The sequence below is a fragment of the Terrapene carolina genome, unplaced genomic scaffold, assembly GCF_002925995.2.
Source record: "Terrapene carolina triunguis isolate 2854851 unplaced genomic scaffold, T_m_triunguis-2.0 Scaffold833, whole genome shotgun sequence".
In the NCBI taxonomy this organism is placed as follows: Eukaryota; Metazoa; Chordata; order Testudines; family Emydidae; genus Terrapene; species Terrapene triunguis.
In genome coordinates, this window is record NW_020665184.1 from 53,198 (window position 1) to 70,658 (window position 17,461).

The window sequence follows — 17,461 nt, forward strand, 5'->3', positions numbered from 1 at the left end:
TGTGGGAGTTCTGCATAGCCCACTCCATTCACCTGGTAGCTTCGTTCCTCCCAGGGGTCCAGAACACACTGGTGGACCCCCTCAGCAGATCCTTCCACGCTCACGAGTGGTCAATCCGTCCAGATGTCATTCACGCCATCTTCCTAAAGTGGGGATTTCCCCAGGTCGACCTGTTTGCCTCACGCAGCAACTGGAAATACCCGGTGTTCTGCTCCCTCCAAGGTCGCTCCCCGGGCTCCCTCATGGATGTCTTCCTACTCCCGTGGACGAACCGATTATTCTACGCCTTCCCACCATTTCCCCTCGTACACAAGATCCTGCTCAAAGGACGCAGGGACAGGACTCAACTGATACTAGTCGCCCCGGCGTGGCCCAGGCAACATTGGTACACCACGCTGTTGGAGATCTCCATGGACGTCCCAGTTCCACTGCCCCTTTTTCTGGACCTGATCACTCAGGATCACGGCCGCCTATGTCACCCCGACCTACGATCCCGCCACCTCACGGCGTAGATGCTGCATGGCTGAGCCATTCAGAATTCCTCTGTTCTCACTTGGTGCAGCAGGTCCTGTTGGGCAGCAGGAAACCTTCCACTCAGGCCACATATATGGCTAAGTGGAAGCGATTCTCATGCTGGTGCACTCACCACGGCACGCCCCCTCTCCAAGCGTCTATGCCTCTCATTCTGGACTACCTCTTGAGCCTGAAACAGCAGGGTCTGGCGACATCATCTATCTGAGTTCACCTGGCGGCCATCTCGGCTTTTCACCCAGGTGCGAATGGTAGATCTGTCTTTGCTAATCCCATGGTCAGCAGGTTCCTCAAGGGCCTGGACCGTCTCTACCCAAAGGTGCAGCAGCCAGTCCCTACATGGGACCTTAACCTGGTCCTCTCCAGATTATGGGGCCCCAGTTTGAGACGCTGGCCACCTGCTCTCTTTTATACCTCTCTTGGAAAACAGCTTTCCTCATTGCTACCACGTCAGCGAGGCGTGTCTCCGAACTCAAGGCCCTTACCTCGGAACCACCTTACACAATCTTCCATAAGGATAAGGTGCAGCTGCGACCTCACCCAGCTTTTTTTCCATATCAACCAAGATATTTTCCTCCTGGTTTTCTGCCCAAAACCGCATGCCAGTCATCAGGAACAACGTCTGCACTCCCTCGATGTTCGTAGGGCCCTTGCCTTCTACATTGAGCGTACAAAGCTATTCCGAAAAATGACCCAGCTCTTCATCGCGGTGGCAGACCGCATGAAGGGCCTCCCGGTCTCCTCTCAGCAGGTCTCTTCTTGGATCATGTCCTGTATCCATGCTTGCTATGATCTTGCCAGTGTCCTGATCCTGCCTCTTACTGCTCACTCCACAAGAGCTCAGGCTTCGTCGGCAGCTTTCCTGGCCCGAGTACCAATCCAGGAGATCTGCAGAGTTGCTACTTGGTCTTCAGTACATACCTTTGCTTCGCACTATGCCATTGTCTGGCAAGCCAGAGACGATGCGGCATTTGGTAGAGCGGTCCTTCAATCCACATTACTTCACCCCGACCCCACCGCCTAGGTAAGGCTTGGGACTCACCTAATTGGAATGGATATGAGCAAGCACTCGAAGAAGAAAAGACAGTTACTCACATTTGTAACTGTTAGTCTTCAAGATGTGTTGCTGATATCCATTCCAAACCCGCCCCCCTTCCCCTCTGTCAGAATAGCCGGCAAAAAGGAACTGAGGGGGCACTGGGTCGGCTGGGGTATATATCTAGTGCCATGAAGGCACCACTCCACGGGGCTCCAGAGCCGACCCACCGGGTGTTGCTGGGGTAAAAATTCTCTGACGGCCGTGCACGCGGCGCGCACACACCTAATTGGAATGGATATGAGCAACACATCTAGAAGAACAACAGTTACAAAGGTGAGTAACCGTCTTTTCAGGGAGGTCACAGAGCAATGGTGGAATGAATTGAGCTTCTCACTTCCTCACCCTGCCAGACTCTGTAAGCCAGATTCATAAGAACGGCCATACTGGGTCAGACCAAAGGTCCATCTAGCCCAGTGTCCTGTTGTCCAACAGTGGCCACTGCCAGGTGCCCCAGAGGGAATGAACAGAACAGGTAATCATCAAGTGATCTATCCCATCGCCCATTCCCAGCTTCTGGCAAAAATTCCTCCCGTTCATCAGTGGTGTTATGCCAGGGATGATTTTGGCCTAGGGACTTCTCCTTGGATGCATCCTAACCAGGATGCAAAATGAAAGGGGACACTGCCTGAGGCTGAGGTCAGATTGCAGACTCATTGGGATGGAACCTGATCTCAGTTTCACTTGACCGCTGACTTCCAGTGGAGTCATTCCTGATTCACGCTGATCAAAAGATCAGCAAGTCGCTCACCTTTTCCTACTGCTCTTCATTGTCTCTGAATGCTACTGTGCTTACTATACTCTTGTCATTCCTTTCTAGCCTGAAGGGATAAGGATGAACAAAACAATTATGTCTGTGGTACTGGATCCATCTGCAAAAGGAGCAGGTGAGTAGCCAGACTGCTTTGCCTTTACGTGGCGCCTCTCATCCTGAAGGTCTCAAAAAATTCCACAATCTATAGCTAAGTGAGGGTATCTCTGTTTTTGGAGCCCTTGTATCTAACCGAAACCCTTAATCGAATCTGCAGCAAAGTTCCCTGAAAAATTCTACCCTGGCATCCGATCGTTCGTGGGAGATTTCAGAGGGATTGGTTTAGTGTTGGCTGAGATGGAGGTCAAAATCAGGCTCATCACAGAAGACTAGAATCAGCACTATGCAGAGCAATTCTGCTGCCACTGAAATGCAGCCACCTCTGCCTGCCCCGTATTCATAGCTTCCTGATTCCCATCTCAGCTGCCCCCTCCCTCCCTTTGCCCTAGCACATCAGTGGATTGTGCAGGGCTCTCTATGAGCGTTGAAGAGTATTATTCAAGAACCAGCAGCAAAGCTCAGCTGTCTGGATGGATGGCATTTCAGTGTCTCTTCTCCTCGTCCTTCCTTTTCAGGGGGAGTCCAGGAAGTGAAGGTGAAAGCGGCAGATATAGATGACAGGGTTCCAGACACAGAATCGGAGACCAAAGTCAGAATACAAGGCAAGAGCCTCTGATTTGAAAGTGTTTTATGCTTTAGAAACAGAGTGAAGGGAGCAATGAATTCTTCTCTGGTAGCCACACTCGCAGGAGGTGAACCGATTACCCACCTGGTTCTGCTACAACTGTCTACGTGCACTATCGAGCATTAATGGCCAAGATACAGCAAAGTCGTTGTCGGCGTGTGGCTAAACAAGGTGCTCACAGGAGAGACAGGTGCACAGAAATAAGGAGCGCCCAGGGGGCAGCCTATGTCGTTGGACAGGATGCCCTAGTGCAGGGGTCTCAAACACACAGCCTGCGGCCCGCAGAGTTATTTGCTGCAGCCCACCAAGCTCCGCGCGCCCCTCCGCCCTGACCTCCACCAAGTTATTCCCTGCGGCCGCCAAGCTCCCCTTATCCGTGCCGCGCCCCCGCTCCTTTGCCTACCTCCAGCCGCTTCCCGCCGTCAAACAGCTGTTTGTTGCTGGGTTAGGATCCGACCTTCATGGGGTTTGGGTGTGCTCAGCACCATGCAGGATTGAGCTCTCAATCCGCCACTGCCCGCAGAGAGGTCTGTCTGTCTCTCTGTCCCCATCAGCGCCTGCTCTCGGTGCTCGAATTCACGCCGTGTTATTTCCTTGGACAGGAAACCCTGTGACAATCATTGTCGAAAACTCCATCGACGGGGCCAACCTGAAGCACCTCATTGTGACGCCGTCTGGCTGTGGGGAACAGAACATGATCAGCATGACCCCCCCCGTCATCGCCACCATCTACCTGGACAGCACCGAGCAGTGGGAAAGGATTGGGGTGGAACGCAGGGCGGAAGCCATCAAGTTGATCATGCAAGGTAAGTACTTCTCATGCCAGACAGCAAATCCCTCTTCAGGCTCGCGTTAGGGACACAGGAACTGCCCCACAGGACTGGCCCCGAGGTCCATCTAGCCCAGTAGCCTGTCTCGGAGAGTGGCCGGTACCAAATGCTTCAGAAACCTCATGTTAAGCACATTGGGCGATAGATAGAGAGTCCCGGGATCAGGGAGGTAGCCTGGCACTCAGGGGACACCAGTTCAGTTCCCTGCTCTGCCACAGACTCCTGGTGTGATGTTGGACAAGTCACTTAATCTCTCTGTGACTCCATTTCCCCCCTGCAAACGGGGAGAGTCGCAGTGCCCTGCTGCACAGGGGGGTTGTGAGGGTAGACGGCAGGAGCTCCGCAAGCTCCCACCGGCACCTGGATCGTGGCCCTGCTCCCACTCTGCCCTTCCCCACGAAGCCCCTCCGCTTTTCCCCTCCCCCTGTGGGCCACTCACGCTCCACCCCGAGGCCCCACCCCACTAAGCTTCTTCCCCCCAAGGTCTTGCCCTTGCTCCACCTCTTCCCGCCCCCATTCTGCCGCTCACGCCTCTCCGTCCCCTCCTCCCCCGTCACTTACCCATAAGGCAGGAAAAAAGTGGGAGGGGCCATGTCCCCCTGGCCCCCCCATTCCGGCACCCCTGGTAGTTACATTGAGGATTATGAGGAACCCCGGTATTATGGGATGGTCGTGGGGTGGAGGCCATTCACCCACAGTTCAAATCCGTGTCAGGTTGGCACTTGGTAGCGAGGAACGGTAGAGAATCTCATGACCATTGAGAGAACTTGGTAGGTTTCAGCCTAGCTCCTGAAGGAACAGGTGTCCCTTTCCCTACACCCCGGGCCCCTTTGTGGGCCGCCTACATTAGGTGCGGAGTCTGAACTACAAACATCCCATCCATTAAGCTTTTACAATATGGGGAAACTGAGGCAGGCAGTGACTTGCCCAACATCACATCACGCAGTGAGCGACAGAACTGAGAACTGAACCCAGGAGTCCTAACTCACAGCACCTTGCTCCAAACACTAACTCACCCTCCCCTCCCGGAGCCTGGCATAGAACCCAGGCATCCCACCTCCCAGGTCCCCATACACTCTATTCACTTGACCCCGCTCCCACCCTGAAGGGAGGATTTATGCTGGTGAGGAATGGGGCAGTGCCCATGCCAATCGGCTTCCCCACCAGACAGGTTTCTGCCTTTGCTTCCCTTGAGTTGCTGTGCTGTGTTCCTCCTGAGAGATGCCTGCAGAAAGTGGAGAGCCACACAACTCAGACAGCCGCGGCAGGGGTCACAGCTCTGATTTCGTTTGCGTTACGCATGTAAAGTCCTCATTAGACGCTCACCAGACATCGCACAGCTCCTTCTTACTCTCCCTGTTTCAGGTTACACGCAGCAGATGGTTTACAAAAAACCCGACTTCTCATACGCTGCTTTCAAAGACCGGCCATCAAGCACTTGGTGAGGACAGTGGGTTTTCTAATGCACCCTCTTTATCAGCGTTAGCCTGACCCTACACATGCAATATGTGAGCCAGAGCAAGTCAGTCTCCATCCCAAAACCAGAGGGCAAAGGTCAACACATACAATGGGAAAAAAGTACCCAATCCAGCTCCCACAGATGGCAATGGAAAGACGCCCAAAGATGAGACAGGCAACCGGCAGGATTTACAAAAGCACCTAAGCAGAGTAGGGGCTTAATTCCCTTTGAAATGGGAGTTGGGTGCCTAGCTCACTTAGGCATGTCAAGTATGCCTATTTGCATATTTAGGTGCCTAAATACCTTGTAAATGTGGCCCCCAGTGATTTCAGTGACAGTTCAGTGTGGGTGAGTGGATGGCTTGAGGGATTGGTGATGAATAAGGTGAAGATTTAGTCATGGGTATTTTCTGACTGCATCCAGCCGCCCACAGTCCCAAGGCCCCTGGGGACTGCTCTCAGACTGCCCCCAGGTTGGCCCCTGGGCAGGGCCGGCTCCAGGCACCAGCAAAGGAAGCAGGTGCTTGGGGCGGCCAAAAGAAAGTGGTGGCAGGTCCGGGTCTTCGGTGGGAATTCGGCGGCGGCTCCCTCAGTCCCTCTCTTCCTCTTTGAGCTGCCGCTGAAGTGCCACTGAAGAGGAAGAGAGGGAGCGAAGGACCCACTGCCGAATGAAGCGGCACGATTGAGCTGCCGCTGAAGTGCCGCCGATTGGCTTTTTTTCTTTTTTTTTTTTTTTCCGCTTTGCCGCTTGGGGTGGCAGAAAAGCTGGAGCCGGCCCTGCCCCTGAGACTGCTGCTGCTCAGGCAGTCCCCAGGGCCAGCCACACCAGCCGCTGCATCTGTGGAAGTCCTGGAACGTCATGGAATCCATGACTTCCGCGACCTCCATGACAGACTCGCAGCCTTAGTAATGAACTCCAGGTCCTTTCACTTTTAGGTGGTTAGTTTGTAGCTGGCTCAGACTAACCGTTACCATCTTGACGGCTGTTTACTGGCTTGTGTGAAGTTGAGTTTGGTGACTCTCCGGTCCAGTTCCCAGTGGGTAGCTGTCCACAGCGGGCCCCCAACCCCACCATCCTGGTCATACCACTGCACGCAGCAAGAGCTCGGTACATCTCAAGTAGAGCCGGCCGTAATAGGGAGCAGTGTCTGGATGTGCTTTTCCGGACAAGCGGTGACATTTTCCCTAGCTCCTGCTCACTCAGGTTACCATAAACTGGCCCACATGAACCTCACTCCATTTACTGCTGTGAAACGTCTCAACTTTCACACTGAGGGCAATTCAGGGAAGGCAGGAGTGACCGTGATGTGATTGATTCTGCCCTCAGGCTGACGGCCTACTTGGCAAAGGTCTTTGCCATGGCTAAGAAATTGGTGCCCATTGAAAACCAAGTTATCTGCGGAGCAGTGAAATGGCTGATCCTGGAAAAGCAGAAACCGGATGGGGTCTTCCAAGAAGATGCCCCCGTAATCCACGGAGAGATGGTTGTACGTGTTTCCTTTGACTTTTACACACCAATCACTACCCACCTCAGTCATCACAGCAACTTGTTGATTCATAATTCAAAGGGACGTCTTACTGGGCTACATCCCAAAGTCTGTGCTCGTGCAGACTGATCTCCTCTCTCTCTCTCTCTCTCTCTCTCGCATCAGTGGAACAACCCAGTGCAGTTACCTGGGCAGCAGTGAATGGAGATTCAGGCCCAATGGGCCAGATTGTATCTATTTAGTCCTTAGTGAACTTCATGGAGTCTTTGCACTTCTCCCTTGTTGGGGGTAAACTTTCTGCTGGGAGTAGATCATTTTTGGTTTTGTTGTTGTTCGGGGTTTAGGAGTGGAGGGCGGGGTCATTGTTGGAGTTAGGGGTGTCAGGGTTTAGGGCATGTCAGTGTTAGGGTTTATTAGGTAAAAGGGGGTGTCGGTGTTGGGCTTTTGGGGTCTCAGTGTTAGGGTTTAGGAATTGAAGGGGGTGTCAGGGTTTAGCAGAGGTGCTGGAAGTAGGGGTGCATGGGGTGCTGCAACACCCCTTGGCTTGGAGTGGTTTCCATTATATACAGGGTTACAGTTTGGTTCAATGGCTCTTAGCACCCCCACTATAAACATTGTTCCAGCACCCCTGGGGTTTAGAGCTGTCAGTGTCGGGGTTTAGCGCTGCCAGTGTCTGAGTTTAAGGGGTCTCAGGCTTAGGGTAGAAGGGGGTGTCCGTGTCTGGGTTTATTAGATAGAAGGGAGTGGGGTTAGTGCTGTGAGTGTTGTTCTCATGGTGGAAAGACATCTCCAAAGGGGATAGTTTTGCAGCATTTACTAAAGACACTTAGGCTCTGGCCTGGCCTGATCTCCCCTGGGCATTGGTTCCCCAGCCAGCTGCCCTCGACTGAGAATGCCTTGTCCTCACCTCTCATGCACTTCATCCCGGGCTTAGTGATTTGCATTGCCCCAGAGGAGTGCCGCTGTCTTGGTGGTTCACAGGCCAAAGTTTGGTCTTTGATGTCACTGGGGCTTGATCCATTAACGCACGGGAAGCTGCCTGAGAGCTAGACGTGGGACCGGAGCACCGGCCTTGTGAGCTAAATTCTCTCACGCTGGTTTAATACGAAGCATCTTTATTGACTTGGATGGAGTTCTTCCACACTGACAAAGGAGTAACTGAGATCAGAACGTGGCCCATTGCACGACAGGTGTCCATTAGCCCAAGGGAGGTTCAGCAATAGGTCTGGCCACGACTGAGAGTCCATTCTTGGGTAGCTTTCTAGGAAGCATGTGTTCTGCTATAATTTCCTATGCTGAGGGTCTGGGATTAATTCTTTCTTTTCATGGTACTCAGGGGACTTTCTTATCCCAAATCTGTCCCTTGCTCCCCTTTAGGGAGGGTACAAGGGTGCTGAGCCTGATGTTTCTTTAACGGCTTTCGTGCTGATTGCATTGGAAGAGGCCAAGGACATCTGCAAGGATCAAGTCAATGTGAGTATCTCTGCACTGTATATTAACTTCTACGTTGATACCCAGGTTTTCCCATCTTAACATCCCCTATGAACCACGCCCCGTGGCACGTGGAATTTGCTGGGGAAGGAGTTAGTGGCGTTGCCAGATAGTCTTCTCTTCCTCACACACCCGTTGAGGAGCTCAGGTCTCGAATGTCTGGGATGCAGCCTTCGGATTCCCCCAACAATCTCGCAAGAGTCTGCCAGGAAAATGAGAGAAGCTGGGCTTGGATATTTATCGTATGAAAAAAACAAGCAGAGAAAAATGATTTAAAATAACGTAGAGACCATCTTCATACATTGGAAAGAAGCAATGAGTCCTTATTTGGGTTTGGCTTCATCTTGCTATGGTTTAACGGCCTCCGCATCTACAAAAGGAGAGACTATCAGAATACAAGGCTTTCAGGATTACAAGCTGGGCGGGTTTAAGTTTCCTGTTATTATTATAATTATTATTTATAGTGAGGTAACCCCTTGGACTCTCAGTTCAGGACCAGAGATCCCATTGTGCCAGGTGCTGTACAAACACAGAACCAGAAGACAGTCTCTGCCCCAGAGAGTTTGCAATCTAAGCATGCAGGAATATTTAGGGGAACTGAACGTGTCAGGGAATTAGTTACGGGACATTGATGAAGGAACAGAAGTTTGACACCGTGTAGAATTAAGCATGAAGGTTTATTACACACAGTGCTGGAGGAATGTCACTTCGCTTATTAGGCTAAACAATTGATTAAAATAGATCATATAGGGTGCCAATGGGTGGAGAGAAGTGACGGGGTGGGAGTTCCCGAGCCCCTGGCTAGGTACTAGCAGCAAGACAGAATGAGCACAATAAGCCATTAGTCTAAAAGATTACATAATGGCTCAGGTTAACATATTTGCTAATATACAGGTGTTAGTCCTCAAAATTCTTCTTTTGCAATGTGTAAGTTAAATCCTGATTTTTAGATCCATAGAGATGACGGTGGCTCTTTTCAGATAGGTTGGCCCACAGGTACATACCTGGAGGGTTTAAAGCAAAAGAACATTAAACAGTACACAGCCATACACAATTGTGTGTGGTTTACCCTTGCATTTCTGCAAACTAGGATTGGCATCTGTGAGGGAGGATGCATTTGTGAAAGGGAGGATGCCAGAACTCATGCTATCATGTTAGGCCTCTCCCTGAACTCTGGTTGGCATTTGGAGAGAATGTTCCTGAACCAGCGGGCAGACTTTAAAGCTCCTTTCAGTGAGTTGTGTGCCTGCAACGTCTGATATGCCTACCAATTACTGCTTTTCATTTGGAGTTATGCTGACTCAGCTTATCTCATGTCTACTTGAAACAAACAAGGTTGTCTTTAGTTTATTCCAGCATTTTTTTTAGCCATATATTGTTTATTGTTAACTAGGCCACACGCCTCAGACCAAGCTGTGGAATTTGGGGCCTATGTGAAAGATTCTTGCCAGAAACAGTGGTCAAGATCTTACATACATATGATTGGGATTTTGTCCCTTCAATTGATTTACTTATTTAGATTTAAAATCATTTTTAAAAGATGCATATACAATGCTCTAGCACAGGGGTCGGCAAACTATGACCCGTGGGCCGCATCCTGCCCATCAGATCTTTTAATCTGGCCCTCGAGCTCACGCCAGGGAGCGGGGTTAGGGGCTGCTCCGTGTGGCTCCCAGAAGCAGCAGCATGTCCTCACTCCGGCTCCTATGTGTAGGGGCAGCCAGGGGGCTCCGCACACTGGCCCCACTCCAAGCGCCACCCCCACAGCTCCCATTGGCCGGGAACTGAAGCCAATAGGACCTGCAGGGGTGGCGCCTGCAGATGGGGCAGCACGCAGAGCCTGCATCCCAAACCCCTCATCCCCAGCCCCCTCCCAGAGCCCTCACCCCCCCCCCCAGTACCCCAACCCTCTGCCCCAGCCTCCTGTACCCTGAACTCCTCATTTCTGGGCCCACCACAGAGCCCACACCCCCAGCCGGAGCCCTCACCCCATCCCACACCCCAACCCTCAATTTAGTGAGCATTCTTGGCCCACCATACAATTTCCATATCCAGATGTGGCCCTCAGGCCAAAAAGTTTGCCCACCCCTGCTCTAGCACCCTGCCACGTCATTAACCACAGTTACATCCTCCAGAGTTAAAGTGATCATTTCAGTAGGAACTCAGCTGGCCAGACAGCAACCGAACCTCCTTTCTACCCCCTCATCATTAGGAGAAGCAAACCCTCAGCCCTCTCCAAGGACCCTATCAAAGAGGTGTCTTTTGCAACACGCTCAGGTCACCACATTTGAGCTATTTCAGGCCAAGCTGGGGAACAACTTCCAGAGTCTTGGAGCCGTTGTAGAGAACGGCCTGGCAGCTGCCCCCTCTCTTTTATAGTGAAGAGGAGCCAGCTGACTGCAGCTGTAGCAGTACAGCATGAGGAGAGAGGCAATCAGCCAAAGGGTGAAGACAGAGTGGCCTAGTGGGTAGCGCACTGGACTAGGTTTCAGAAGACTTGAATTCTCATCCCACACCTGCTGGGGGACCTCAGGCAAATAACATCCCTGCTCTGTGCCTCAGTTTCCCTTTCTGTAATTTGGAGCTAACAAGACTAACCTCCTTTGTAAAGCGCGTGGAGATCTGCTGAGAAAAAGTGTAATATAAGAGCTTGGTACTGTTAGATCCCGTGCCCTGGTCAAACTGACATGGGGACGACACTACCCTCTCTCATCCCAGGGAGGCTTGCTCAGCCGCTGTTCCATTCGTGGGGCTAAACAGAGGACATCCTCCTCCAGAATTGCCTCCATATTTCTTCTTCAGGCTTGCCAGTCCTACATTTGCTCCATATGCGCTTTGTCCTCGTGTACACTGTCTGTCTACTATTTTCTTGGCCATCCTCTTGTTTTCCGCTAGTAAACGTTACTCTCAAATGCCTCCTTAACAGGATTCCCTCTTCATCCCCTCTTTGTACGTGCCCACCACATCATCACATCCTCCTCTCTTCCAGCTTCTGTCTGATACCACAGACCAGGGCCAGATTTAAGGGCAGGCAATCCAGGCTTGGGGGTGGGGGGGCGCCGCACTCAGGGTGCTGTTTTTGTTGTTAAAGACAAAAGAGAAAATCGAATGTTTGAAGTAAAATGTTTCCGGTATTCCGTATGTGGATTCATTTTTCACTAACCTCCTAGAAGGTTCTAGACCGATAAACTTTGTTTCTATAAGCTTAGAGGAAACCAATTTTTTTTATTTGCTTATATATGGCATGAAAAAATATAGATTTACAGCTCTCAGCATGCAAATTTATCATAAGCACATAACAATGGCCATACTGGGTCAGACCAAAGGTCCATCCAGCCCAGTATCCTGTCTACCGACAGTGGCCAATGCCAGATGCCCCAGAGGGAGTGAACCTAACAGGTAATGATCAAGTGATCTCTCTCCTGCCATCCATCTCCACCCTCTGACAAACAGAGGCTAGGGACACCATTCCTTATCCATCCTGGCTAATAGCCATTAATGGACTTAACCTCCATGAATTTATCTAGTTCCCTTTTATAGTCCTAGCCTTCACAATCTCCTCAGGCAAGGAGTTCCACAGGTTGACTGTGCGCTGTGTGAAGAAGAACTTCCTTTTATTTGTTTTAAATCTGCTGCCCATTAATTTCATTTGGTGGCCCCTAGTTCTTATATTATGGGAACAAGTAAATAACTTTTCCTTATTCACTTTCTCCACATCACTCATGATTTTATATACCTCTATCATATCTCCCCTTAGTCTCCTCTTTTCCAAGCTGAAAAGTCCTAGCCTCTTTAATCTCTCCTCATATGGGACCCTTTCCAAACCCCTAATCATTTTAGTTGCCCTTTTCTGAACTTTTTCTAATGCCAGTATACCTTTTTTGAGATGAAGAGACCACATCTGTATGCAGTATTCAAGATGTGGGTGTACCATCAATTTATATAAGGGCAATAAGATATTCTCCGTCTTATTCTCTATCCTTTTTTAATGATTCCTAACATCCTGTTTGCTTTTTTGACCGCCTCTGCACACTGTGTGAACGTCTTCAGGGAACTATCCACGATGACTCCAAGATCTCTTTCCTGATTAGTTGTATCTAAATTAGCCCCCATCATATTGTATGTATAGTTGGGGTTATTTTTTCCAATGTGCATTACTTTACATTTATCCACATTACATTTCATTTGCCATTTTGTTGCCCAATTACTTTCTGGAAATCTAAGTACACTATGTCCATTGGATCCCCCTTGTCCACATGTTTGTTGACCCCTTCAAAGAACTCTAATAGATTAGGAAGACATGATTTCCCTTTACAGAAACCATGTTAACTGTTGCCCAACAATTTATGTTCTTCTATGTGTCTGACAATTTTATTCTTTACTATTGTTTCAACTAATTTGCCTGGTACTGATGTCAGACTTACTGCTCTGTAATTGCCAGGATTACCTCTAGAGCCCTTTTAAAATAGAATCCTAGAATATCAGGGTTGGAAGGGACCTCAGGAGGTCATCTAGTCCAACCCCCTGCTCAAAGCAGGACCAATCCCCAACTTTTTTTTTGTCCCAGATCCCTAAATGGCCCCCTTAAGGATTTAACTCACAACCCTGGGTTTAGCAGGCTAATGCTCAAACCACTGAGCTATCCTCCCCCCTCATTGTGTTACATTAGCTATCTTCCAGTCGTTGGGTACAGAAGCCGATTTAAAGGACAGGTTACAAACCATAGTTAATAGTTCCGCAATTTCACATTTGAGTTCTTTCAGAAATCTTGGCTGAATGCCATCTGGTCCCAGTGACTTGTTACTGTTAAGTTTATCAATTAATTCCAAAACCTCCTCTAGTCACACTTCAATCTGTGACAATTACTCAGATTTCTCACCTACAAAAGACGGCTTGGGTTTGGGAATCTCCCTAACATCCTCAGCTGTGAAGACTGAAGCAAAGAATTCATTTAGTTTCTCCTCAATGACTTTATTGTCTTTAAGTGCTCCTTTTGTATCTCCATCGTCCAGGGGCCCCATTGGTTGTTTAGCAGGCTTCCTGCTTCTCATGTACTTAAAAAACATTTTATTACCTTTTGAGTTTTTGGCTAGCCATTCTTCAAACTCCTCTTTGGCTTTTCTTATTACATTTTTACACTTAATTTGGCAGTGTTTATGCTCCTTTCTATTTACCTCACTAGGATTTGACTTCCACTTTTTAAAAGATGCTTTTTATCTCTCACTGCATCTTTTACATGGTTGCTAAGCCACGGTGGCTCTTTTTTAGTTTCTTTACTGTGTTTTTTAATTTGGGATACATTTAAGTTGAGCCTCTATTATGGTGTCTTTGCAAAGTGTCCATGCAGCTTGCAGGGATTTCACTCTAGTCACTGTACCTTTTCATTTCTGTTTAACTAACCCCCTCACTTTTGCATAGTTTAGGGTGACCAGATGTCCCGATTTTATAGGGACAGTCCTGATTATTGGGTCTTTTTCTTATGTAGGCTCCTATTACCCCCCACCTCCTGTCCCGATTTTTCACATTTGCTGACTGGTCACCCTAGCATAGTTCCCCTTTCTGAAATTAAATGCCACAGTGTTGGGCTGATGAGGTGTTCTTCCCACCACAGGAATATTAAATTTTATTATATTATGGTCACTATTTCCAAGCAGTCCTGTTATAGTTACCTCTTGGACCAGATACTGGGCTCCACTCAGGACTAAATCAAGAGTTGCCTCTCCCCTTGTGGGTTCCTGTACCAGCTGCTCCAAGAAGCAGTCATTTAAAGTATCGAGAAATTTTGTGTCTGCATTTCGTCCTGAGGTGACATGTACCTAGTCAATATGGGGATAATTGAAATCCCCCACTATTATTGAGTTCTTTATTTTGATAGCCTCTCTAATCTCCCTTAGCATTTCATCGTCACTATCACTGCCCTGGTCAGGTGGTTGATAATAGATCACTTCTGTTATATTCTTATTAGAGCATGGAATTACTATCCATAGAGATTCTTTCATGGAACATGTGGATTCATTTAAGATTTTTACTTCATTTGATTCTACATTTTCTTTCACATATAGTGCCACTCCCCCCCTCCCCCGCAATGATTGTGTCCCATTGATTGTCCTCACTCCACCAGGTTTCTGTGATGCCTATTATATCAATATCCTCCTTTAACACGAGGCACTCTAGTTCACCCATTTTATTATTTAGACTTCTAGCATTTGTGTACAAGCACTTTAAGAACTTGTCACTGTTTATTAGTCTGCCTTTTTCTGATGTGTCAGATTCTTTTTTATGTGAATGTTTCTCATCTGATCTGGCCCCTACTTTATCCTCTTCCATCCTCTCCTCCTGACTAGAACCTAGAGAATCTCTATCAATAGACTCTCCTCTAGGAGAAGTCTCTGTCTGATCCACATGCTCCTCTGCAGCAATCCGCTTTCCCCATCTCTTAGTTTAAAAACTGCTCTGAAACCTTTTTAATGTTTAGTGCCAGCAGTCTGGATCCACTTTGGTTTAGGTGGAGCCCATCCTTCCTGTATAGGCTCCCCTATCCCAAAAGTCTCCCCAGTTCCTAATAAATCTAAACCCCTCCTCTCTACACCATCGTCTCATCCACGCATTGAGACTCTGAAGCTCTGCCTGCCTACCTGGCCCTGCGCGTGGATCTGGGAGCATTTCTGAGAATGCCACCATAGAGGTCCTGGATTTCAGTCTCTTTCCTAGCAGCCTAAATTTGGCCTCCAGGACATCTCTCCTACCCTTCCCTATGTCATTGGTACCTACATGTACCACGACCACCAGCTCCTCCCCAGCACTATACATAAGTCTATCTAGATGCCTCGAGAGATCCGCAACCTTCGCACCAGGCAGGCAGGTCACCATACAGTTCTCCCGGTGATCACAAACCCAGCTATCTATGTTTCTAATGATCAAATCTCCCATTACTAACACCTGCCTTTTCCTATGACTGGAGTTCCCTCCCCCGGAGAGGTAACCTCAGTGTGAGAGGATACCCCAACATCATCTGGAAGGAGGGTCCCAACTATGGGAAGGTTTCCCTCTGCTCCTGTTGACTGCTCTCCTTCCCTGAGCCTTTCATCCTCCTTAACGGCACAGAGGCTGTCTGACCAAAGGTGGGACAAATCTACAGTGTCCTGGAAAGCCTGAATAACATACCTCTCTGCCTCCCTTAGCTCCTCCAGTTCCGCCGTCCTGGCCTCTAAAGCCCGTACGTGGTCTCTAAGGGCCAGGAGCTCCTTGCAGCAAATGCACACATATGCCACCCACCCACAGGGCAGGTAATCATACATGCTACACTGAGCGCAATAAACAGGATAGCCCCCACGCAGTTGCTGGGCTTCTGCCTCCATTCTCATCTACAGCTACCTAGGTTAATGATAGGGTTTTTGTTTAAATCAAGAAGTTTTGATTATAGTTTAGTTTACAGGTTTTAAAGAATGGCAAGTGTATCTTGCCACCTTCCCAACTCCCTCTTGAAACTCCCTGTTAGCAGTCCCTGTTTCGCAAAGTTCCCTGGTCGCTTGCTCACTGCTTTATAAAGCCCTGGCCTCCTTGATAGCCCCGCCTCCGACTAAGGCTCAGCCAATGAACAGAGGCTTCTAGATTTCAAACCTTGTTTAGAAGCTCACAGCTTCCAACTGCCAGCCACAGCACATGGTCCTTCAAACAGACAAACACAAGCTCAGCACACAGCAAGTAACCCCCAAACACAAACACACACTACAGACAGCCACTTACCCCAAGGGTCCCGTATTTGCTCCTCCTTCATCTTATACGACAGGGATAAATCATGCATATGAATCATGCATCAAAGTGGTGAAATGGGCTACAAATGCAAGAAAAAATAAGGTATTCAAAAATTTAACAAATAGAGCGAGGGACGCCAAAGATGCTCTGGGGCGCCATTTGGGCTAGGGCTGGCCCTGCTACAGACTTTGGGCTCACTCCTGATGACATTCTGCATGTGGTCCAGAAATGTCCCCTTTCGCTGCCCTCAAATATCTCACTTCCATGTCTTCCTGCCTCCTCTGTCTTTCACCACTGTGAAATTAAATAAAGCTGGAAGCCACATAAATTCGTAATGAATTAATGTAACCCACACACCTCCTGGGTGTGGTGTCTGTCCCATCTAGTGGCACTGAGACCAGGTAAAGAGAGATTAATGAGTCTGCTCTAGAGCCTTTGGGCTTTTAGTTCAGTAAAGGCTCATGCATTTAGCTCCACAGGTCCCAAGTTCAATCCTGCCCTCCGACATTAACACCACCCGAAACCTCAGCCTAACCCACGAGTTTGATTTTCTTTTGTTTTCCTTGTCACTTCGTAGAGTTTGGAAGGCAGCATCAGCAAAGCCGCTGACTACTTAGCTGAAAGGTACCAGTCTCTAACCAGACCTTACACTGTGGCTCTTGCGTCCTATGCCTTAGCGATGGTGGGGACACTGAACACCGAGAAGGCGCTCATGAGAGCCTCGACAGGTAAATCAGGACATTTTATCAACTACTGGAAAGATGTGGCCAAGTCAGGATGGGGGTCAGGGAAGAGAAGCAAAGGAGGTTGAAGAGGGATTAATTTATGAGGAATGAATAACAGGCATAGATTTGTTCCTTTTGGCCAGATTTGAGATTGATCAGTCTGGGTGTAAATCCAGAGTAACTCTCCTGGGCTGAGTGGAGTTACTCCAGATTTACACCAATGTGTCTGAGATCTGGATGTGGCAGAGATATATGGTATTACTTGACCTCAGGAGGAATCGGAGAGCCCTGTACGTATATCTAAAGGATGTAAACCCCAAAGAGAAAGAGAGAGAAAAGGGTGGGTCAGGAGGATGTAACTGGATGAAACTGAACAAAGGAGAATTTCAGAGGATAGAGAATAATATTACCCGCAAGGAAAATGGAGTTTGCCCCATTGGGATAGTTAAAACAGGGCAGGACAAAGCTGTTGTCTAGATATAACAATGTTATGTTATGTTGAAAGGTGCCGGGTGGGTCTTTGATCCCAAAACGGTCACAGACCTTGGCCATGTCTACAATGCAGGGACTAGAGTGGCACAGCTATTGTAGA

At 48.9% G+C, this 17,461-nt stretch overlaps 1 protein-coding gene across 1 annotated transcript in view; it reads left to right on the forward strand.

The window, feature by feature from the left end:
* LOC115271136 (complement C3-like) overlaps positions 1-17,461 on the forward strand; it is a 70,310-nt gene that overhangs the window by 51,136 nt on the left and 1,713 nt on the right. The window contains exons 22-28 of the mRNA XM_029913718.1: positions 2,448-2,514; positions 3,014-3,100; positions 3,726-3,929; positions 5,319-5,394; positions 6,739-6,898; positions 8,276-8,371; positions 16,722-16,872. Coding sequence (XP_029769578.1) covers positions 2,448-2,514; positions 3,014-3,100; positions 3,726-3,929; positions 5,319-5,394; positions 6,739-6,898; positions 8,276-8,371; positions 16,722-16,872 — 841 coding nt within the window. The remainder of the gene's footprint in view (positions 1-2,447; positions 2,515-3,013; positions 3,101-3,725; positions 3,930-5,318; positions 5,395-6,738; positions 6,899-8,275; positions 8,372-16,721; positions 16,873-17,461) is intronic.